General features: G+C 36.4%; 1 protein-coding gene across 1 annotated transcript in view; it reads right to left on the reverse strand.

Moving 5' to 3' along the window:
• aff4 (AF4/FMR2 family, member 4) overlaps positions 1–22654 on the reverse strand; it is a 33735-nt gene that overhangs the window by 10778 nt on the left and 303 nt on the right. Inside the window, exons 2-11 of the mRNA XM_016246746.1 lie at positions 17779–17902; positions 12441–13166; positions 10849–10890; positions 8838–8928; positions 8455–8488; positions 6279–6464; positions 3536–3881; positions 2912–2991; positions 1473–1671; positions 409–497 (exon numbers count right to left, since the gene is read on the reverse strand). Of these exons, the coding sequence (XP_016102232.1) occupies positions 409–497; positions 1473–1671; positions 2912–2991; positions 3536–3881; positions 6279–6464; positions 8455–8488; positions 8838–8928; positions 10849–10890; positions 12441–13166; positions 17779–17902 (1917 nt within the window). The remainder of the gene's footprint in view (positions 1–408; positions 498–1472; positions 1672–2911; positions 2992–3535; positions 3882–6278; positions 6465–8454; positions 8489–8837; positions 8929–10848; positions 10891–12440; positions 13167–17778; positions 17903–22654) is intronic.

The raw sequence follows: 22654 nt of genomic DNA on the forward strand, positions 1-22654 counted from the left end.
AAAAAAAAAAAAAAAGGTCTGACTTCTCATAGTAATAGACCATTAAATCGGATTAACATTAAAGCTTTTATCACAATCACACAGTGTAAAAGGATCTTAATTATTCAGACAAAAGATGAAAAATCTCCATACCGGTCTTCAAACAGGAGTTTGGATCTAGATTTAGAGCCATCAGAGAGAGGCGGCACTGCAATGGGATTCTCTGTTTTAGAGCTTTTCTCCTGGGAAGAAAAAAAAAACTAGTCTTAATAAATGTCTAAGGATTCGTAAATCAAGATACATTTATAATGACAAAAGAAGTCTAGCTTTCTGAGAAACTGAAATCGGATTAACATTAAAGCTTTTATCACAATCACACAGTGTAAAAGGATCTTAATTATTCAGACAAAAGATGAAAAATCTCCATACCGGTCTTCAAACAGGAGTTTGGATCTAGATTTAGAGCCATCAGAGAGAGGCGGCACTGCAATGGGATTCTCTGTTTTAGAGCTTTTCTCCTGGGAAGAAAAAAAAAAAACACGTCTTAATAAATGTCTAAGGATTCGTAAATCAAGATACATTTATAATGACAAAAGAAGTCTAGCTTTCTGAGAAACTGATCCAAGACGATCAAGAGTTTGTGACTGAAACAAAAAACAAATATCTGCTGACTGGCTCAGTAAAATCAACTTAATTCAAATGGAAAACAAGTTTTCATTCCCCACTGGCAGATGTTTTAAGCTTAAACACTTTAATTTTGTTCAATTTTTCAAGACTTTACATTTGCACCTCAGGTAAATGTTTAGATGTTTCTATTAGAAAACAAAAATTTTTTTTTGTAAATGCATGAAATATTTAATATTTACATTTGCACCTCAGGTAAATGTTTAGATGTTTCTATTAGAAAACAATTTTTTTTTTGTAAATGCATGCAATATTTAATAACATGACTATGAATTTAAGACTTGCTGTTCTGAGTTGAGACTCGCAGAAGCCCTCGCTATGGCAAAACAAAGTCTAAAGAGTTAGAAAATACTAAGCAAAGGCATGCTTTACATTTGCACCTCAGGTAAATGTTTAGATGTTTCTATTAGAAAACAAAAATTTTTTTTTGTAAATGCATGAAATATTTAATAACATGACTATGAATTTAAGACTTGCTGTTCTGAGTTGAGACTCGCAGAACCCCTCGCTATGGCAAAACAAAGTCTAAAGAGTTAGAAAATACTAAGCAAAGGCATGTACATAGACACACACAAATACAATGAAAAGGTGGCACATATGCATTTATGTAGATTGTAAAACTATGCACGTATTAAAAATATGAAATTTTCCTTGCTTTGAGGCTGACGGGACAGAACTGTCAGTTTAGTACTGCATTATTACATAAGTGTTGCAAAACCCTCCATACGTCACTGTACATACACGTGTTGCGCAAAAGGCAGAGACTGTAAACACTGGCAGCATACAGAGGGCCACAAGCGCAAACACACCTTGGCATCCCTGCGTAAGGGCTTGTCGTCGCCTTTGCGGTGTTTGGAGTTGGAGCTGCTCTTGCTGTTGGGTACGGAGGCGGAGGACTGGCTGAGCGTCCGCTTGCGGCCCTGGTGCTCTGATTTGGGCGTCCGCTGCAGCGTGATGGAAGGAGAGGGCGCAGACTCCTTCTCTTTGTCCTGAGCACGCTTAGATGAGCTACAGAAAACATTTAACATGATTACCAAACAGCTTGGGACAATTATTTACACTGCTCTAAAGACTCTACTGATGTGAGAGGGTAATGGTCTACTATTCAATTTAGTGCAATAGAAAATAGCCTTTCACTCTTTTCAAGACATAATTTTTTACATACATATTACATAAGCATATATATTTATGTGGCCAGAAAAATATGCCAAAAACTATAATATACCACAATGTCATGCATTTTAATGCTTTTGTAGAACGAAAAGCCAGTGTTTAAAAAAAAAATACAAATAAATAAAAAGAAGTCAATGTCAATTCACAAGTTATTTGTGACCCTGGAGCACAAAAGCAGTCGGGACAATTATTTACACTGCTCTAAAGACTCTACTGATGTGAGAGGGTAATGGTCTACTATTCAATTTAGTGCAATAGAAAATAGCCTTTCACTCTTTTCAAGACATAATTTTTTACATACATATTACATAAGCATATATATTTATGTGGCCAGAAAGAATATGCCAAAAACTATAATATACCACAATGTCATGCATTTTAATGCTTTTGTAGAACGAAAAGCCAGTGTTTAAAAAAAAAAACAAATAAAATCAATGGAAAGCTTATTTATTCAGCGTTTTTAAAATTTATTTATGATGTATAAATCTCAATTTCGAAAAATTGACCCTTATGACTGGTTTTGTGGTGATTCCAGATTTTCAAATAGTTGTATCTCGGCCAAATATTGTCCGATCCTAACAAGCCATAAATCAATGGAAAGCTTATTTATTCAGCGTTTTTTAAATTTATTTATGATGTATAAATCTCAATTTCGAAAAATTGACCCTTATGACTGGTTTTGTGGTTCAGGGTCACATTTATGGTTTACTACAATTTGCAGATACATGTGATCCGGCATATAAAAGTAAAAGAGGATATTACACATTGGTGCATTTTTGTAACTAGAATTGTTTTAAATGTGTCCCTTGGCAATCAAAATAAGACACTTGTTTTGCACCAATGGAATACACATTGTTAAAATTTGATGTCCATTCACTAAAACATTTTGGATGGACATGTCAGCGGTTTAAAGGCAAAGATCTTCCAGTTGCTTGCTCAAAGGTATATGAAAATTTAGTTGAGATTTAAAATAATAATTTTAAATATTAAAATAATGCATGTACAGAAAGTTCACCAACATGAATATTTGCTTTTCAGTTCTAAAATTTGAGGGATTAAAGCAGAATGAACTCACTCTTTACTGCTGGATTTGTGCGATGACTTTTCATCCAGTTTGGACTTCTTGCTGTCTGGTTTGAGACCATCTTCATCATTCTGTGGGAGAAACAAGATTTAATAAAAAGGTACAATATCGTTCAAATGTTTAAGAATAGTACGATTTTTTTTTTTAATTGGTACAGCAAGGGCAAGGGCACATACTGACAGAATGATTTCTGAAGATCATGTGACACTGAAGACTGGAGTAATGATGCTGAAAATTCAGCTTTGATCACAGGAATATATTACGGTTTACAATATATATTCAAATAGAAAATAGATATTTAAATTGCAATAAAATCTCACAACAGCAAATGTAGCCTTAGTGAGCATAAGAGGCTTTAAAAAATTTTTTTTTAATGACCCCAAACTGTTGAACAATAATGTGCGTTTACAATTAAACCAAGCATACAACCAAAACCCATGCTCAACATGCTTTAAGCGGCTGACCAATCACAACAGACTGGGTGATCGGAAGGTGGGCGTTTAACGAGATCGGATCTACAACAGAGCGTTTCTGGCAGAGGGTGAAAAGAGGTGCTGAAGCAGTGTCTTTAAATATACCCCAAAATAAAATCCCCACAAAACAGCTTCCACCAACCTTGTGTTTTCTCTTCCCCTTGCTGGCTGCCTTTTCTCCCGGCTGTTTCTGCAAGTCTTTTCCTTCAGCAGGGGAGCTCCTCTCCGCTTTCACCTCCGTTTCCTTGTAGACTCGACCAGGCACTCTGGACAGCAGACCGAGTTCGATCTGCACCACCAGTCTGGACAGCAGCCTCCCTTCTTGGTCACTCAGCGGGGAAAGCATGGGCGAGAACAGGACAGACGGGTTCTCGGCATACTGCTCTCTCGGCGTCTGCGAAGACGAGGGGACGCTTTCGTTGCCCTCTGAGTCCGACGATGACGAGTCGGATTCTATGAACTCGCGGGACTTGCTGGCCGTTACAAAACTGGAAGTAAGTAAAAATTTATAATATATAACCAATTAAATAAAAAACGTAGAAAGTTTATTAGCAAAACGAATAAGAAAGCTTGGAGCCACGGAATACACCTTGATGTCAAATAAAATAAATAAATTACAGTTTAAATAAAGTAAAAATCAGCAAACAATGTAGAACCAATTAAATAAGAAACGAATGTTAAAAAAAACTTCCATAATCAGCTTAGATAAACGGCAAAAGTCAACAGGCTTTTCAAAATTCAAAATACTGCCAAACAGGAGCTTTTGCATCTCGTTTCGACACTAAATCATCCGCGATCGTCTTGTGTCTCGCCTCACTCTTCTTCTCAGTCAGCTAGACTCACTCTCCTCACTGGAGAAATTAAATCTGATCTGTGATGCGACTGTCGTTCGGCACGCTGCATTGAGCAGCCACGTTCAGTTTTTAATTGTAGTGTCTGTTCTTTTACTGAACTATATTATTTTTATTACTATAACGGTGGGCAAGTGACGCAACCGTGACGGTGTTGTGGCTTAACACTGGTATCACCGTCAACACTATCGCGGCAAGCCTAATATACACGCATCATATTGTTGTGCATTTTAATGTGAACATTCAAGCGCAAGAGAACTCAATTTGGACACAAATATACACAATTACGCTAACATTAGTGCTGTCAATCAATAAAAAAAAATAATTGCACATTTTCATGTAATTAATCACAATGAATTGCATATTAATATATTGTTATAATTTCACATTGAATCTCTGTATTAGTGTAGAAACAACATAAAGATGGTATATTTTAAATATGTGACCCTGGAGCACAAAACTAGTCTTAAGTCGCTGGGGGATATTTGTAGCAATAGCCAACAATACATTGTATGGGTCAAAATTATAGATTTTTCTTTTATGCCAAAAATCATTAGGATATTAAGTAAAGATCATGTTCCATGAAGATATTTTGTAAATTTCCTTGTGTAAAAATATTAAAACTTAATTTTTGATTAGTAATATGCGCTGCTAAGAACTTAATTTGAACAACTTTAAAGATGATTTTATCAGTATTTAGATTTTTTTGCACCCTCAGATTCCAGATCTTCAAATAGTTGTATCTCGGCCAAATATTGTCCTACCCTAACAAACCACACATCAATGGAAAGCTTATTTATTCAGCTTTGATGTACCAGATGATGTATAAAGCTCAATTTCAAAAAATTGACCCTTATGACTGATTTTGTGGTCCAGGGTCACATATGTGTTTAATGGCATCTTTTTACTAAGTAGCCTATTATTAATGAAGACCAGTACCATCGATACCAATACTGTGACTGATGCCTCATATAGATAAATCTTTATTCAAGCTACAAAAGTGAATCAGCGAGCAGAGCAGTGACTAATTCTCTTTTCTTTTGTTCTCTGATTTCCATCAATGACAGACTGCAGCAGGTTTCACTTTAAAAACAGCGCTGTCTCTTTAAAACCTGACGCACGTTACGCGGATCTGACACACTTCTAGTTTTCTCCCTTTACGGTCATTTAGGACTTTAACTCATTTAAGACCAGGTTTACGAGGTCACTCACCAAAAATGTGCATTTTGACAAAATGTTGTGTGTTTTTGTCTCTGAAAGAGAACTCCGTGCTGCATTAATTGTGTTATATATTTTTAACGTGTTAAACTGAAAACAAAAAAATTATCGCACAATTACCGTGTTAATTCTGACAGCCTTAGTTAAAATACACTCGTAAAAACAGTTGGTTTTGTCTTAAGTGAATGTAAACCGTTGAGAAAAACGACGCATGTGCATCAGTGTATTGGATCTGTGCGTTCGGTCTTAAAGTGACAGCAGTCAAAGAACAAAAGTAAAGAAAAATCACTCCCTGATCTTGACTGAATAACAATTTTTCTAACTTTAATAAAGATTCATCTACATTTTATTTATAACAAAAAACCTACAGTGTTATTTTAAATTTGATTTCAATTTCTGTATTGTATTATTTGTGCTACTGCTAATTCGTTTATTGGTTCTTATTTTAGTTTTGTACTGACTGTCTACTTGTCTTTAATAATATTGACAATCTTTATTAGTTAGTCTAATTGTTTTTGCAGTGTTATTTTTGTTAAACCCATAAGCAAAAGTTCCTTTTTGCTGCTTATTTTTTATTCTGTAGGCTGCTGATTTTTGGTCATGGGATTCAGCTGCAAAAAAATGCTTGCAAAAAGACACAGAATAAATATGTTTGATATCTAAATGTTTTACCCTATTGGAATCAAAACCGGTAAGAACTGGAACCGAAAAGCAGAATCGGAATGGCTTAAACGATCCTCAAACCTACATACTTTATTATAATCGAGCAATCCTGCTCTGCAGTAAATCAGCGCTTGACCTGATGAGTTGATCTACATGTGCGTGTGAAGGTTGTGTTTGTGCAGGCGATTCACCTCGGGTGACGCAGGACGAGGTGGCTCGTTGTTCTCACTGTCTGTAGAGCTGCTCTCGCTCTCGCTGTCAGAGCCGGAGCTGCTCTCTGAACCGCTGTGACTGCTGGTGTCGTCTCGATCAGGAGCCTCGCTGTTATTACTGTTGTTACTGGGGTAGACATACAAATTGATTACCTTCTTGTTGGCTACGTCTTTCCTCATGCATTCACTACAACTTTGCAAAGGCAAAAATCCAAGTAAGATGATGACAAAACATACCTTGAGCAAGAGTATTTACCAAAAGCTTCCATAATGAGCATTGTGCATCTTTTTACCTGTCATTTACAAGATTCACGTAGGGCCGTTTGCACCTGCTGTGCGCGAGTTACAACTTAGCCTAGTTTGGACATAAAGAGGCACTACGTTACAGCATACACACTACTAAATGCACTACTAAACTTTGTATACCATGTATAAACTAAATATTTACTCCAAAGTCCATGAGCAGGAGGAATAAAATAGAAGATTGACTGAATTGCACCAAATGAGCTCACGTTTCACTTCAATCTCTCGCATTTTAAGAAAGAAAACATTGTGAAAAATTACTTTGTTAGTGGCTCTTCAACACAAACCCGATCTAAACAGCGTGCCTAAAATCAGTAATAAATTTCTTTCTTTTTTTTTTTTTGCATCAGTATTTACTTATTGCTATTAATTTCAAATACAATTTCTGAATGTTATTTACATCATCATTTAGGGCTGTAAAAAATGTGTAAATTTTCTGATTAAAATAATTACCTCAATTCTTTTTTTTTTTTAAATACATGCAGGTGTACAGTAATTGCTGAAATAAGTAAAATTATTAATTATGAATAAATATAAATAAGAAATACTATTATAAGGACCTATACTCGCATAAAAACATTGACTGACGCATTTCAGGTTGTGCTGCGAACAGGAAAGGTAACTGCTATTTTTTTTTTATTTTAAGATTAACCTATATATGATGTTTGATTGTGTGTTATGTTTGACGCATTATAGGTTGCGCTGCTAAAAGGAAAATAAACTTTTTTTTTTTGTTGGTACTAACTAACTAAAACCAAAGGTTTTAACAAGTAGTTTTCTTATTGCAAAAATGGATGTGGAAAATAAAATGACATCCCTATATTACTATATACACTATAAACAACACACTATATTAAAGGCATAGCTAAATGTGACATTTATTATAATGGCTTTATGTGAAGATCGTTCACTTAAATACCTCACATAAATTAAGTTACAATATTCTTTTAATGTTCTGTAACAGTTTAGGCCTATTAAAATGTAAAAAATGATGGCACAACTTCAGTGTTTACTCATTTTATCCCCAGTAATTGATTTTTAAAAAATCCATCCATCAGTAACGGAGGCATCAGTATTGGTGATACTTGCCTTCATTTATAGTACTTAGTAAAAAGAAGCTATTATACAAACACTTACTGTATATACTGCCATATACTGTTGATTCTACATTAAAAATTGTTATCATAATTATATTTTCACATTGAATCTCCTAATTAACGTTAGGTGCGATTAATCAGTCACAGGAAAATGTTTGATTAATTAGTTAATGTTTTAACTGACAGAACTAATAAAAATTCTTACAATGTTTTTTCAAGTGGAAATCAATGGAAGGCCATTTTTACCATTAGCTGCATGACGCAAAAGTAGTTAGAATCAAGGATAAACTGAAATTTACAGCATGTTAATATAACTTCTGCATGTGTTTGCTATTGGATCTTTGAGGGTAAACATCATATCTGACTATGCATTACTTTTTTTTTTTATAGAGTTTATGACCTACTACCTACATTCTGCCTTAAGAACAAATGGTGCAACCAAATAAAGTACACTTATTAAACTAGCTAGTAGTTACTAAGTCTCTAGCATGGACTTCTCGCTCGTTTTCATCACTTGTGCACCGACTAGTTCACTAAAATGAACATTCAATCAGAGTTCTCCCTCTCACCGACGGCCCCGACACAGATTTAACATGCTGAATCGGGCAAACTGCTGCCAACGTGTGGAACACACCAAAAAAAACTAGCCCGACAGGTACACAAAATGCATCACTACAAAAGAGCGAAGAGCCGGTCTCATAAAATGATTTCTAGAACTTACTTTGTGCCCCAAAAGACAGGTGCTGGGCATCCTACAACAAAGATAACAGTTATACATTTATTACACATGACATTGTTGCACTGGTTTTAAAAGCTAAAACGTTAGATATAAAAGTTCAAAATGAATCTGGACACTTTCTGAAACTATATCATCATTTGTTTGCTGAACAAACGAATGCAATGACATTCATAGACTTTGTGCAGATTATGGGTCTAAATATGGTTTTGCGTGTTTTTAGCATTTATGCATGTAGGTATTTTTTTCATTATTGTTGTCTGAATGACTCATTGTTTCTATTATATCTTCCAAACATGATAAAAATGGACCGAGGTGAGTGTGCGGCAGGTGTCCTGCTGCTCTGTGAGCCTTTCATTTCTGACCTTGGAGGTGGAGAAAGGAAATTTTGATGGTTCTGTCTTGCAGGGCGTGTGAATGGCTGTTAGCGGAGGAGGCCAGACCTGAGTCATTTCCTGATGGAGAAACAAAAATGCAATCGAAAGAGCTTAAGCTCGTTTTGAACAATCTTTTCCTTCAATGCTTTGACAACTCAATGGAGGCGTCATTAACATGCGTTTCATGGCTGATGTTTTATAGTCGAATTGCATTTGCACCTTCATTCTGAGATCTCAGCGACACTTTACATATGTGACCCTGGACCACAAAACCAGTCATAAGGGTAATTTTTTCGAAATTGAGATTCATACATCATCTGAAAGCTGAATAAATAAGCTTTCCATTGATGTATGGTTTGTTAGCATAGGACAATATTTGGCTAAGATACAACTATTTGAAAATCCGGAATCTGAGGGTGCAGAAAAATTAAAATACTGAGAAAATCACCTTTAAAGTTCTTAGCAATGCATGTTACTAATCAAACATTAAGTTTTAATGTATTTACAGTAGGAAATTTACAAAATATCTTCATGGAACATGATCTTTACTTAATATCCTAATGATGTTTGGCATAAAAGAAAACTGTATAATTTTGAGCCATACAATGTATTGTTGGCTATTGCTACAAATATCCCCCAGCGACTTAACACTGCTTTTGTGCTCCAGGGACACATATTACATGCGAGGCAGCGTTAACCAAAACATTTCCACATTAACACATTTTTATGAATTCTAAGTGCTTTCTGCCATTTCTTGCAGTTGCTTTCTTTACGAATCCCTTTTGAACAATGTTATTAATGATTAGAAGTAAGGAAAATGTCAGAAAAGTGCCTTTCTTTGAGAAGAGTAATGAGAGAAACTAAAGAGACCATAAACTATGAGGCTAGCTTGACAAAGCCTGCTCTGATAGTTTCCCTGACAGCACACGTACATCACAGAGACGTCTATTTGATGTCTGCATTACATCTGCAAGATGTATTTTTTTAGAGTGTTTGCTCATCTGCAATACGTCTATATTACGTGTCCTATCAGATGCCACATAGACGTTTAGAAGATGTCTTTAAGATGCTTATGATTTAGATTGAATGTAAAACTGACATCTTAAAGACGTCTATCAGATGTTTGTATGCAGCACATGCTTTCCAGATGAAGAGATCTTTAACAGACATCTTACAGACGTACGTGTGCTGTCTGGGTTAAGAGAGTTTTAAAACCTTGAAGTTTAAAGGTTTTCCTCAAGACAGATAAAATCAGAGGAACTCTGACTATTGAAAGACTATTTCGGACCCTATTAGACCTCATCAGACCAATAAGAAACTGCATTAAACAAAGCCATCAGCAAGTTTTACCATGTTGGCAAGCATTGCTAAAATACTGTAGCATGTTGCTGGTATTTGTTAGCATGTTGTTAACATTTAGCTAAGGGTTGCTAGCATGTTATCATGGCATTGTTAGCATGTTTTAACATGTTAGCATTTAACATGTTGCTAGGCACTGTTAACATGTTTTAACATATTAAGTGTTGCTAACATGTTTACCAAGCTTTGTTTGTCTGTTGTCAGCCTATTTTAACGTTGTTAGGCATTGTTAACATGCTAACATTAAGCTAAGTGTTGCTAGCATGTCCTCAGCATATTTTAACACATTGCTAGGCATCTTTAACATGTAGCATGTTCTTAGCATTTAACATTGTTAACCTGTTTTAACATGTTAACATATTGCTAAGTGTTGCTAACATGTTTGCGAGGCTTTGCTAGTCTGCGGTCAACATTTTAACGTTGTTAGGAATGGTTAACATTTAGCTAAGTGTTGTTAGCATGTTGCTAGGCATTATTAACATTGTTGACTGTTACTAGCATGTTGCTAGGCGCTGCTAGCATATTTTAACATGCTGCTAAGCATTGCGAACATGTTTTGCTAGCAAAGTAAAGTATAACCATTTAAATTTTTCAGTGAACTGTTCTTTCACTATTGACAGGTAATAAAATAGTTCTTACCTTTAAAATTTCATCTACACAGCTCGCATCTCCCACTGGACCCTGCAGGAACGAACGAAAGCATGCAGATCTTTGCGCACAGAATCATCAATCAAATATACAGTGTTGCTTCTGACCACAGGTCGAGTATAACTTAATCTGTTAAGTTGTCAAACCCTCGAGTAGAGCAATAATACATGCAACTTGCTAATGTTATTGTAAAGAGGTCATAACATTAGTATAGTAATAGGTCATTATTGTTTTCCTAAAGGTGCATGCTAAACGGTGGCATAAAGCCAGTAAAGTTTTGCAGTTTTATGCTAGCTAGCCAAAACATTGCAACGAATCCCAAAGAAAATGGTCTATTTTGATGTTTGAGTCATCAGGACAAACATTTGTATTCTGCTTTGTATAACTTACTTTTATGACTAAACAACTGCTGATTGCTTTTTTCTTCCATGCTATAAGTGTGTATGATCCAACCGAATGGCCAGGAATTGAAAGGCCACAGTTATACAACTAACTCACCGCGACACCTAGCATGTACACAAAAAATGCTTATAACTATTTATGGACACATTCAGAGTGACTTAAGACATGTCATAAAAACATGCATTTGTGCGACTTCTGTGTATTGTTATCAGAGGCACAAGACTGCAATGTGGTCAATGATATGTCTTTTTTTCCCCAGACCTATTAGTTTGTTCAAAAATCCTCTAGACATTTAGTGACTGACTGAGAATGCAAATCTCTGACAGTAGGTGGCGCTTACGTTACAGCAGAAATATAGCGGTTACCCCTTACACAAAGCAGCGCTGCACTTATAAACACTATATTCGGCATCATATGGAGGTGAGAAGAAAAATATGCAGTAACACTTTACTTTAAGCCTTTATATATAATTCTATTCATCCAGAAAGTATAATGCATTAAAAAAAAAGTATGTTATGATGCATTTTATGGTTATAATTATTTATGAAAAGATATAACACATTATAAATACCTTCATATTGCATTATAAATAAAGGCTTTTAGTAAAGTGTCACCAAAAACACTTGGTAAGACTTTAGTTTAGGGATCAATTCTCACTATTAACTAGCTGCTTATTAGCATGCATATTACTAGCATATTAGTGGTTTATTAATACTTATAAAACGCATATTAATGCCTTATTCTGCATGAGCATATTTTAGATCCCGTAATCCTCAAACCCCAAACCTAAACTTAACAACCACCTTACTAACTATTCTATCAATATTAGGAATTGGGAGTTTATTGAGGCAAAAGTCATAGGTAATAGTTAGTTAATACTACGAATTGGTCCCCAAACTAAAGTGCGAACAAAAACTTGTCTGAAGACAGTCAGTTCCTTTGAGATATAGATGAAAAACTCCAGGGATTTGTGAGAATCACATGAATAGCCTATTTCAATGTCAGAAAGACTAATTTTGCAACAAGTTCGCAGGTAAAACTTTCGAAAAATGAAAGGAGAAATCCACTGTCGTTTACCTTTGAGCTCTGTTTTACCGCAGTATATCAAGGGAAATTGGATTCATTATGATGTGATTCCTTTTATCAATATTAGGGGAAAAAAGAAAGCATACACGACTTACATCGACTGGCTGCGTCGGGATCTTGAGCTTGGTGAGGGAAGCCTTGCCACTGGGCTTCATTTCTCCCACCGCACTGCTGTGTGATTGACCGCCGTACGACTCCGAGGAGGTCTTGGGCTCGGCCGTTTCCCGGTCGTCCATGGGCCGCACATAAGCGGTGGGTTTTTGGATCATGGAGCTGGGTTTGATGAGCGAGGGCGGGAAGCTCTGGCTGGGATGCTGTCCGCTGGAGAAGGAATGAACTCTTGAGGGCGAGTCCCAGTTGGCTTCTCTGTCCCTGGGCGACTTGTTGCGGCCGCGCGAGTGTCCGCCGGAGCTCATGGAGCCCTTGGCCGGGCTGGAGTGGGATTTGTGCTCGGAGCCGTGCTTGCTGGACTTCTTGCTGCTGCTGTAGTCTCGCTCGTGCCGTTGACCGCCGCTGCTGGAGCCGCTACGCTGACTGCTGCCGTGGCTGCCCTGCACGGACGAGCGCTTCTGCGAGGGGGCAGAAGTTGAGGAGGACGAGCAGGACGAGGAAGAAATGCCACCGACAGGAGTCCATTTACTGTTCTGACTCTGGGTGCCTCCACGCTGGTCACCGTACTGGCCGGATTTATCGTCCGAGGAGGAGCTGGAGGCTTTGGGAATGAGCTTTGGCATTGGGGGTTCACCGATGGTCTCCTTCATCTCGTCGTAATTTCCCAGCATGCTCTGGATGCGACTTGAGAGTTTATCTTCCTTGCAGGACTGTTGGGAGAAAAGGACAAGGTGAGAAAGACTGGAGATGAGTACGAGAGCAACAACTCAAACACAAGGATTCAAGTTTGTGTGTGCCATTTTACAAACTTCAAAACGTGTCTATCACAGGGCTTCAGGCTGACTAAGGCCCCGATCAGACAGAACACGTTTTTCAAGTTTGAAAACACGAGGCACACCACACTGCCTTTTTGTGGTTGACTTTTTTTAATTTAGAAAAGAGCAGTGCACTGCATTATTTTAATGTTGCTAGGGAACCACCGAATCAGCTGTCCTGTCAGTCAAATGAAGGATTATAGCGCAAGCACTCTAAACTCTTTGGTTTGCCGTTAAGTAAACCGTCATATTAGCAGAAACTTTCAGGCCCGCCTCTCCATTCATTCGACTGGACAAAGGGGAAAAAAAAAAGTGAATGACTTCGGGCGAGTTGATTTATTTTTTCATCTTTAGGTGCTCCGAGCACTCCTACAAAAACACGAGGCGCACAAACAGCACACAAAATTCTCACTGCCAATAGAAAACCATTTTAAAAAGGTGCCTCTCGCTGCAAAAAACACGTTCTGTCTGATCGGAGCCTAAATGGTCACATTTTACAAACTTTTTTGCTGCTTAAAGTCAAACTGGTGCCACTACAATGTTCGCCAGCCCTCTTTAATTTACTGTAGTAATACTAACTCAATTAACCTTGGTATTTTAGAAGAAACATTGCATTTTCATATAATATTATATAGTTATTTTAGTGATGCACCGCAAATAAAAATTCTGGGCTGAAACTGGAAATTCAGGAAGCACTTGGCCAAAAACCAAAAATAAATATTTAATAATCAATTAATTTATCAACATTATTACATACGGTCAAGTTGTACAAACATTTAAATTGCACATAAGGCAGTATTTAATAACAGTGTTTCTACAATTTTCACAGATTTACTCAAACGTACATTAAATAATGAAGGTAACAGTTTAGGTAAAAATCTTTATGAATATGCAATATATTTAGCAAAATGCTGCTTTATGGTGTTATTTTTTCTAGCTGACTATTGAGTTTATGGATTTTGAATGCCTGTCCCGCGGTGAATGTGACTTTACATGACATTATTGTTTACGAGCGGTTTCAATGGCGTCTTTATTCCGTTGAATCACTGATTGAGACAACATTTCAAACCAAAAAATGCTCTTTCGGCCGCCAAAATGTGGGTGCATCACTGAATATTATTAAACTATGGCAGTTTCTGAATTGTATATTTTGTATTTGAAGTTTCTAAATGTCTTCGGCTACTGTTTTTATTATAAAACTCAGTTAAAGTTAATGTTATGAAAAATCATGCATGGTTTAGTCTGTGCTTACCATGGTTCTTATTACAAATACCACTGTTAAAACTACGGAAACCATTTAAATTACAATGGTAAATTTGGAGAATCAAAAGGTCTGTATCTAGCTTTAATTATTCTCTTCAGTGTAAAAACAGTCCTTTACTAGTGGATGTGTGTGTAAATATCCACTAAAATGTATATGACTTGAAACGTGAAGACAAATTAGTCAAAAAGACATCTGTAAACAACTCCTCAGCTGCTGGCAAAGTAGTTTTCATCTGCACGTTACACTGTGCTTCCATAAATCTAGTAATGTCAGAGACAGGAACATGGCCACTGTGGACATTCCCCATTTGTTTGTCTGATCCTTGCTACAATTAAACATGATTTAGAGACGATACTGAATCATATGACAAATAAGACACAAGGATTCAATATTCCCTGTCCTGTTTTATAACTTGATCTGTCCAGAATGTTTGAGTCAAGCGTACAGGAGCAGACCATTATGTGAAGTATTTTTTGCACTACTGCCCTCAATGAGTTCATCCAGAATAAACAAGTAGCACATCGCGTCCAAGCCCGACATGTCAAAGCAGGGGTTTTCCACTGTTAGTACACACCACTTCATCTTATCCCAGAGGGAATATGACGGTAATAACGGGACTGTAAGCTGTCTGTATTCTCTACCTGTCAGGTTGCATTTCTTGCATCCTATGACAGGTTCACCACCAAAGTAAAGCACTTACCGCTGTGCAAAGCTGGTTAGCGGCAAAGATTAGACTGAGAGAGACTGTAATCTTCTTTACTGTAACATATGCGACTATTATATACGTGTCCTTTTTCCACCCATTGCAGCTTTCTATCAGCCCAGTTTGAAAAAAAACCCATGAATGTAGAGTTTTAGTCCATTGATAGTATTTCACATCCTGAAATACTATCTAAAAAAAAGAGAAAAAAAAAAAGAAATAGGTCAGAAGGAATGCGATTAAATTAAATTGGTTTTTGCAGCAACTGATGTTGGATCACCTCTATACTAAAAATAGACTCAAATTATTAATGACACATTTCCACTCCAAACTTCATCCAATAAACTTTACAGAGAGAGTAGCAGAACATGGTTTCAAAAAACGAAAACAATAAAAGTCCTTCTGTATGTCCCGCCCAGACTTCCGGTTTAAAAAGGAAATGTGTCAACACAGCAAAGACACTGTGCTCGTCAGATAATTTCATGAGGTTTTTAAAATATTAAAGTTGGGTAAACATATCCAAAAACAAAAATAGCTAAATTTCCACTTTTCGACAACAACAAAGTTGAACTATAGGGGTGGAAATTGTGATAAATGTAACAATTCAAACATTAAATTCAAAATTAACAAAGCTTCAAAAGTTCTGACAGGTTCTTGTATGTTGTTGTGTGCAACCAACAAGGACAACAAAATAAAAGTATTATCTTGATATTTCATGGAACACTATTTTCCTCTCTCTCATCACTTGAGATCATCTGATGTAATTCCTTTGACTACGGCACTGTAAAATACGTTCCTCGATGACCAGTTCTTATCGGGAATGTTATTTCCTTACTCACACCTGCAAACTAAACCACACAATGCTTATCCCTGTATAACTAGACATTTGCTGAGCACTTACCACACATTTAGGACAAGAAGTTAACCCGCCACTAACTAGCAGACATTTTATATTAGCCAGACAGATTTATAATAAGCAACCATACTGCTGATGCATCTAACAATGCAAGTACTTACCTATAAAATGCCCTGTAATAACCGTTAGGGTTCAAATAGCAAATGAAACCCGTTTCGAGATTTTCAGCATTGATTGGAAACGGCTTCTAACGGTTTTCCTCCAAAACCTACCGCCAGCTGTCACCGGATAATGTTTAAATTTGGATGCATGTTTCAATTTAGCAATTACTTTGAAGCATCTTAGTTGCAATTCTGCATTTTATATAACGGCGATATCTTATTACACTGGCCTTCCTCTACACGTTGAAATTTTGGATGTAAAATAGAAGTCATCTTATAATTTACAGTGAAATTTAGAGACGTAAATTCCCAGTGTGAAAGTTTTTTAGGGTTAGGGTTTTATGTTACATCTTACGTTGTTTAATTAATGTTTATTGCATTATTTTAGAGTTTCCATGATGGTGTTTTGTATAATTTGTGCGCATGACACCATCCACTTTCTATATATTTTATATATACACATTATTTTTTTATATACATAAGGTGGTTGTCATTATATTATAAATGCTAAAAAAAAAACAGGTATTAGTAATTTGGTATATCAACATGATTTAATTTAATGAAATGTTTTTTTACAGTAAATTTAATTTGTAATACTTAATTTTGCTATGGCATTTTTACGGTAAAGTTCTGGCAAGCACAGCTGCAGTTCTTACTGTAAATTTCACAGGGTTTTTTTGTAACCATTAAAACACCCAAATCTCTCAAGTTTCCATGACGCATACATTTTTTCCAGTAATTACGTAATGACCAAAGTTGCTGTTTCACCTTTCCATGATGGTGTTTTGTATAATTTGTGCGCATGACACCATCCACTTTCTATATATTTTATATATACACATTATTTTTTTATATACATAAGGTGGTTGTCATTATATTATAAATGCTAAAAAAAAACAGGTATTAGTAATTTGGTATATCAACATGATTTAATTTAATGAAATGTTTTTTTACAGTAAATTTAATTTGTAATACTTAATTTTGCTATGGCATTTTTACGGTAAAGTTCTGGCAAGCACAGCTGCAGTTCTTACTGTAAATTTCACAGGGTTTTTTTGTAACCATTAAAACACCCAAATCTCTCAAGTTTCCATGACGCATACATTTTTTCCAGTAATTACGTAATGACCAAAGTTGCTGTTTCACCACAGTGCATTTATCAAGTGTTTGTTTTTTGCTTTTTTGCTAAAGAGCCAGATTAATTGTGCATAGAAGCCAAAAAGGAACAACCCAAGATTAGATGAGGTCTACAGGGCAAAATAATAAATAAATAAATAAATAAATAAATAAAAGATAATAAAATGGGGGGGAAAAAAAGAAGAAACAAAATGAACTTACTTTATAAGGTTCAGGAAAGAGGGGAGAGTTAGCTGGAAAGGCCTCAAAGAGCCAGATTAATTGTGCATAGAAGCCAAAAAGGAACAACCCAAGATTAGATGAGGTCTACAGGGCAAAATAATAAATAAATAAATAAATAAAAGATAATAAAATGGGGGGGAAAAAAAGAAGAAACAAAATGAACTTACTTTATAAGGTTCAGGAAAGAGGGGAGAGTTAGCTGGAAAGGCCTCTCCTCCCTGCTGGATTTCTTGATTTCTCCTTTCCCTTTCTTTCATACGGAGCATATTCCGGTCTTCACGGTTCATGTTGCTAACAACAGAGACACTAAGAGTCACTAAGCAATGAAGAATTAGAGAAAAATAGCTTCCTGACACCTTGATCTACACCTTCATCTTCCAAGATAAAGTTACATATTTGAACAACAAATGGAAACAAATGGACAGGATTACTGGAGACAAGCAGATGTGCTTTCCCTTCAGAAAACAAGACCTGGGCCATTTCTCAGAATAACAGACAACAGTCATGTAGCAGAACTCAAATGTTACAATTCAATTAGACACAGTTATTGGTAATACTGACTTTAATTCTGTCCATCTTTGTCTTACACTGCGTGCTTCGGCTAACCCAACATTATATTCATTATCTGCCCTGTGCGTCATTGCTAATAACAGGACTCACTAAAGTAGTTACACATTCAGCCAATATTTAGCACAATGGATGAAACGATATTCTATAGCACACAGAAACCTTTAAAAAAAGGTTGTTTCAAAAGTTAAGACATGAGACTGCTAACATTACAGGTTACGTGAGATATGTGGGGTGTGTTTGGTTCAACAAGGGTTGAGAAATCAATGGTGCGAAGTGAAGAAAAAGGAAGGAAGAAAGAAGAGTCATGGGTAAATTAAAGAACACTTTAATCAAACTGTTTAAAAGTAAAATAAATAAAAAAAATAAGTGTTATTACTGGGCAGTTAAATAGATCTCCTCATTTGCTTTCAGAAGGAAAGCATGACTGATTAGATCAGCACTGCGCGGCGTCACGTCGGGGGGAGGGAGTGTTTTTAGATGCAGTTTTCAGACGAGTCACGGTTGTTTCAAAAGTTAAGACATGAGAGACTGCTAACATTACAGGTTACGTGAGATATGTGGGGTGTGTTTGGTTCAACAAGGGTTGAGAAATCAATGGTGCGAAGTGAAGAAAAAGGAAGGAAGAAAGAAGAGTCATGGGTAAATTAAAGGACACTTTAATCAAACTGTTTTAAAGTTAAAAAAAAATAAAAAAAATAAGTGTTATTACTGGGCAGTTAAATAGATCTCCTCGTTTGCTTTCAGAAGGAAAGCATGACTGATTAGATCAGCACTGCGCGGCGTCACGTCGGGGGGAGGGAGTGTTTTTAGATGCAGTTTTCAGACGAGTCACTACTAGGGCCTTTCGCACTGCTTTAGTTCCAGAACTAAATGTACGGTACTAAAGTACTGGGATGATTTTGCGTGAACTATTTCCCAGTACCATTTAAAGGGTTGCATTCGCACCGACAGTGTGTACTAAGAAGTGACGTAAGCCGGTCGACAGCGACGTCATTTGTGCGCGGCGTTCAACAACGGAAACAAAGAAGAACAACGTTAACAACAGGAGGATGGAGGACGCTGTGATCGGAGCTGTGTCTCGCGGGTTTCACAATAATGGACATGAAATGTCGACGTATACGTAAAGCGATTGAAAGAACGGAAAGGAGGACTAAGAATCTCCAACGACAACTGGCAGTGCTACATTTGCTACAAGTGCCTGCACTTCAGCGTCCGTCCATCTATCGCTGTTCTCCATACTTGCGAAATAAGTCGACACAATGTTTACAGTATGTTTACACTGCGTTTTAACTCATGGCGGGTGAGGGCGTTTCCGTACGCGTTTGGCCAATCAATGTCTACTTACGTCACGATTAGTACCAGTTGTGCTGGTTAGACCCTGCTCACAGGAGCTAATTTGGTTCTCGAAAAAGGCAGCCGGTACTAAAATCGCACCCAGTTCCGGCGGTGCGAAAATGCCAAAAAGTGGGTAGTTCCACAATTACTTCTGGTACTATGAAAAGGTTCCTGCAGTGCGAAAGGCCCTATTGATGCATTAGATCCTGTCAAGGTAACAGAGAGGTTTATTTTGTGACGTTGATAGCCGTGTCGAGAAAGCGAAATGAATGTGCTAATAGGAGCGCATTTGCACGACAAAACCACTCAAATGACCAATGACACACACACTGCACTGCAACAAAATCCAATTAGTCAAACCATCTCTGACAAAGCATGAATTATCCTCTTTGATGAACCGGTGTGTACACCTAAACCTTCTCTCCACACTGCTTATTAAAACACCCAACAGCTCAGGGCCCCACTCCGTCATAATATACTCGCCTCCTTATTGTTTCAACCTGTATGGCTTTCTAGCTTTACCCGTGTTAAGTGTAATGACGTAAGTTTCAGGATTTCGATTAATCAGACATGCAATTTTTTATTTAACCTTAAAATGGAATCCAGACAAATAAAAACAGAAGATATGGAATTTGGGAAAAAATTTTACGCAGACAAGAGAAGTATACTTTGGGCTTGACGTACATAGTTTTGCAAATACGAACTTTCCACATTACGATCTCTCATACGACATGCAAGAATCAAACTGTGTTCTGCAACACTCCAAATCTGGCCTGAAGCATAGTCACATGACACATTAAACTCAATCCTCTACAATGCATGTAAATCACTCACATATGCAACTACATTTCCACGATATGCGACTACATAATGTCTATCATTAGCCACTGGCTAATACATTGTTAGATTTCACTTGTCAGTGTTTCCGTTAGAGTGAAGGACAAGCAGAAGAAGGTTCCTTCAGTAGTGGGCGGAGCTAATCCACAAAACGCCAATCCCTTTGGCTAAATTTAGACCTTAGCATGTTTTATGTAGTTATTAGTAGTAGAAACATAGTATTAACATATCCAAATTATTGTTATTTTTGTTTTACTAAAACATTGAATGACCAACAATGTCTCAAGCACCACCACCAGACCGAAGTTCAGTTAATATGACAAATATAAAAAAAAACATGTTCACAACATTTTAACACGTTTGGGTTCTACTTACTGAAGTTCTATCAGAAAATGCTTGCTTGATTTTTCTTGTTAAAAGTGTAGTTCTTCTTGCAGATCATATCACATATGAATGTATCTTAGTAAAAAGCTGTGCCATTTTACGAAGATAAGCTAATTTGTGTGTGTGTGTGTGTGTGTATACAGGGGCAGTGCCTCCTCAAAAAATTGGATGAAAAACATTTGTACTACAAAAATACAAATTCTAATATTACAAAATATATAATTAAAAAGTGCATAAATCACTAAAGTAATACTGTCCTACAGCGACGCCAGCACGTCTCTCTCGTCTCCCCTGAGCCCATTGAGTTTTAACAGACCCACTAAAGCGTGCGGTGAGTTTGGTGGGGGGTAATTGAGAATGAATGAGGGAAAGTCACATTAAAGGAGGCAATGATATGATTGGATATAACTGATTATGATCAGCTATGCTTGGTTCATGAGATAAATCCCGCCTCTTGTGTTCATGCACATTCTGCGTTCACGAATCAGTCTGAATGAACAATATAATGGCATTAATGGGAAGACTAATTAAGAAGTAAACAACTCACACACTTAGATATATAATCACTTTCTTACATCAAAAAAAGACTTGAAATCAGCTTGGTGAAATTTAAAAAGTAAATCTCTGTGTCTGTGACCAATATTTACCGAGCTTTGATGACTGATGATCCGAAAAATTCAAAAATAGTTAAAAGTTAGCTATTAAAAATAATAGCTGAAGATAAGTTCACAAATAAAATATATTGTTTAAATTGTTGCGGCCTTGAGTTATTATTTTGACGGTAAACCGCTTAAAAACACTAATTTGATGAGTTTTGGCTTTAATAAATAGAATATTGATTACATAGTTAATGTAAAAATATAAAATAGATTAGTTTTTTAAAGAAGTCTAATGTTTGTTCATCAAGGCTTCATTTATTTGATCAAAAATACAGAAAACCGTAACATTGTGAAATTATTATAAATGATGGTTTTAATTTAATATACTTTAAAAACAATTTATTCCGCTGATGTAATCTGAATTTTCAGCATCATTACTCCAGTCTTCAGAGTCACGTGATCTTCAGAAATAATTCTAATATGCTGATTTATTGTCAATGTTGGAAACAGTTGTGCCTGCTTCATATTTTTTGGGAACCTGTGATACTTTTTGATGAAAAAAAATGTGAAAAAGAACAGCAAAAGAAAGAAAAACATTAATAACCCCAAACTTTAGTGTATATTGTAACAAAAGAGTTCTATTTTAAATAAACAAAACAAAAACAATGTACTAGCCAACAGCAATTCGATTGCCAAGGTGTGCACAGAGGGTTGATACTATACTAAAAATTAACTTTCAATTTTTGGGTGGCCTAACCTTGTAAGAAATGGCAAAACCTGGTTAAATCCACATTTGAGAGTGTTAGATACTGTTAGTGCGGCTCTCTTGCCGTCTGCAGGGCTTTAAATCCTATGATGCAAATGTCAAACTGAGGCCAGGGTGGTGATCATACGACAGTCAGCACGTATGCTGGGAAGTCTCTCATTTGACTGGAATGATTCGATTTCTAGAGAGTGGGCAAGAATTACTTTTATGTTTTGATTTGGTCAGAGCATTAAATGAGTGTGTAACATTAGGTATAGACGTCTTACATTTTTCACACTGATTTCTACACATGCTCTATCCTGAAAAGCATTTTTTGTGCATGCTCCCCCAAATCATTTTGATATCTTCATATTCAAAGGTGCTTCAGACCGTAATATAATCCAGATTATGATCGGTCAGGCCTGTCTAGAATATTCTTTGGCAAAGCTGCTACAGTGCACTGCTCATTTCAAGACCAATTTAAAAGACAAGATTCAGTTTGGAATTAAAGTCTGTGAAATAAAACTAATTAAGAGACGAACGCTATGTAAATTGTTACGAGGAGGCCTAAAA

The sequence above is a fragment of the Sinocyclocheilus grahami genome, unplaced genomic scaffold (assembly GCF_001515645.1).
Source record: "Sinocyclocheilus grahami isolate Dianchi unplaced genomic scaffold, SAMN03320097.WGS_v1.1 scaffold810.1, whole genome shotgun sequence".
Classification (NCBI taxonomy): domain Eukaryota; kingdom Metazoa; phylum Chordata; class Actinopteri; order Cypriniformes; family Cyprinidae; genus Sinocyclocheilus; species Sinocyclocheilus grahami.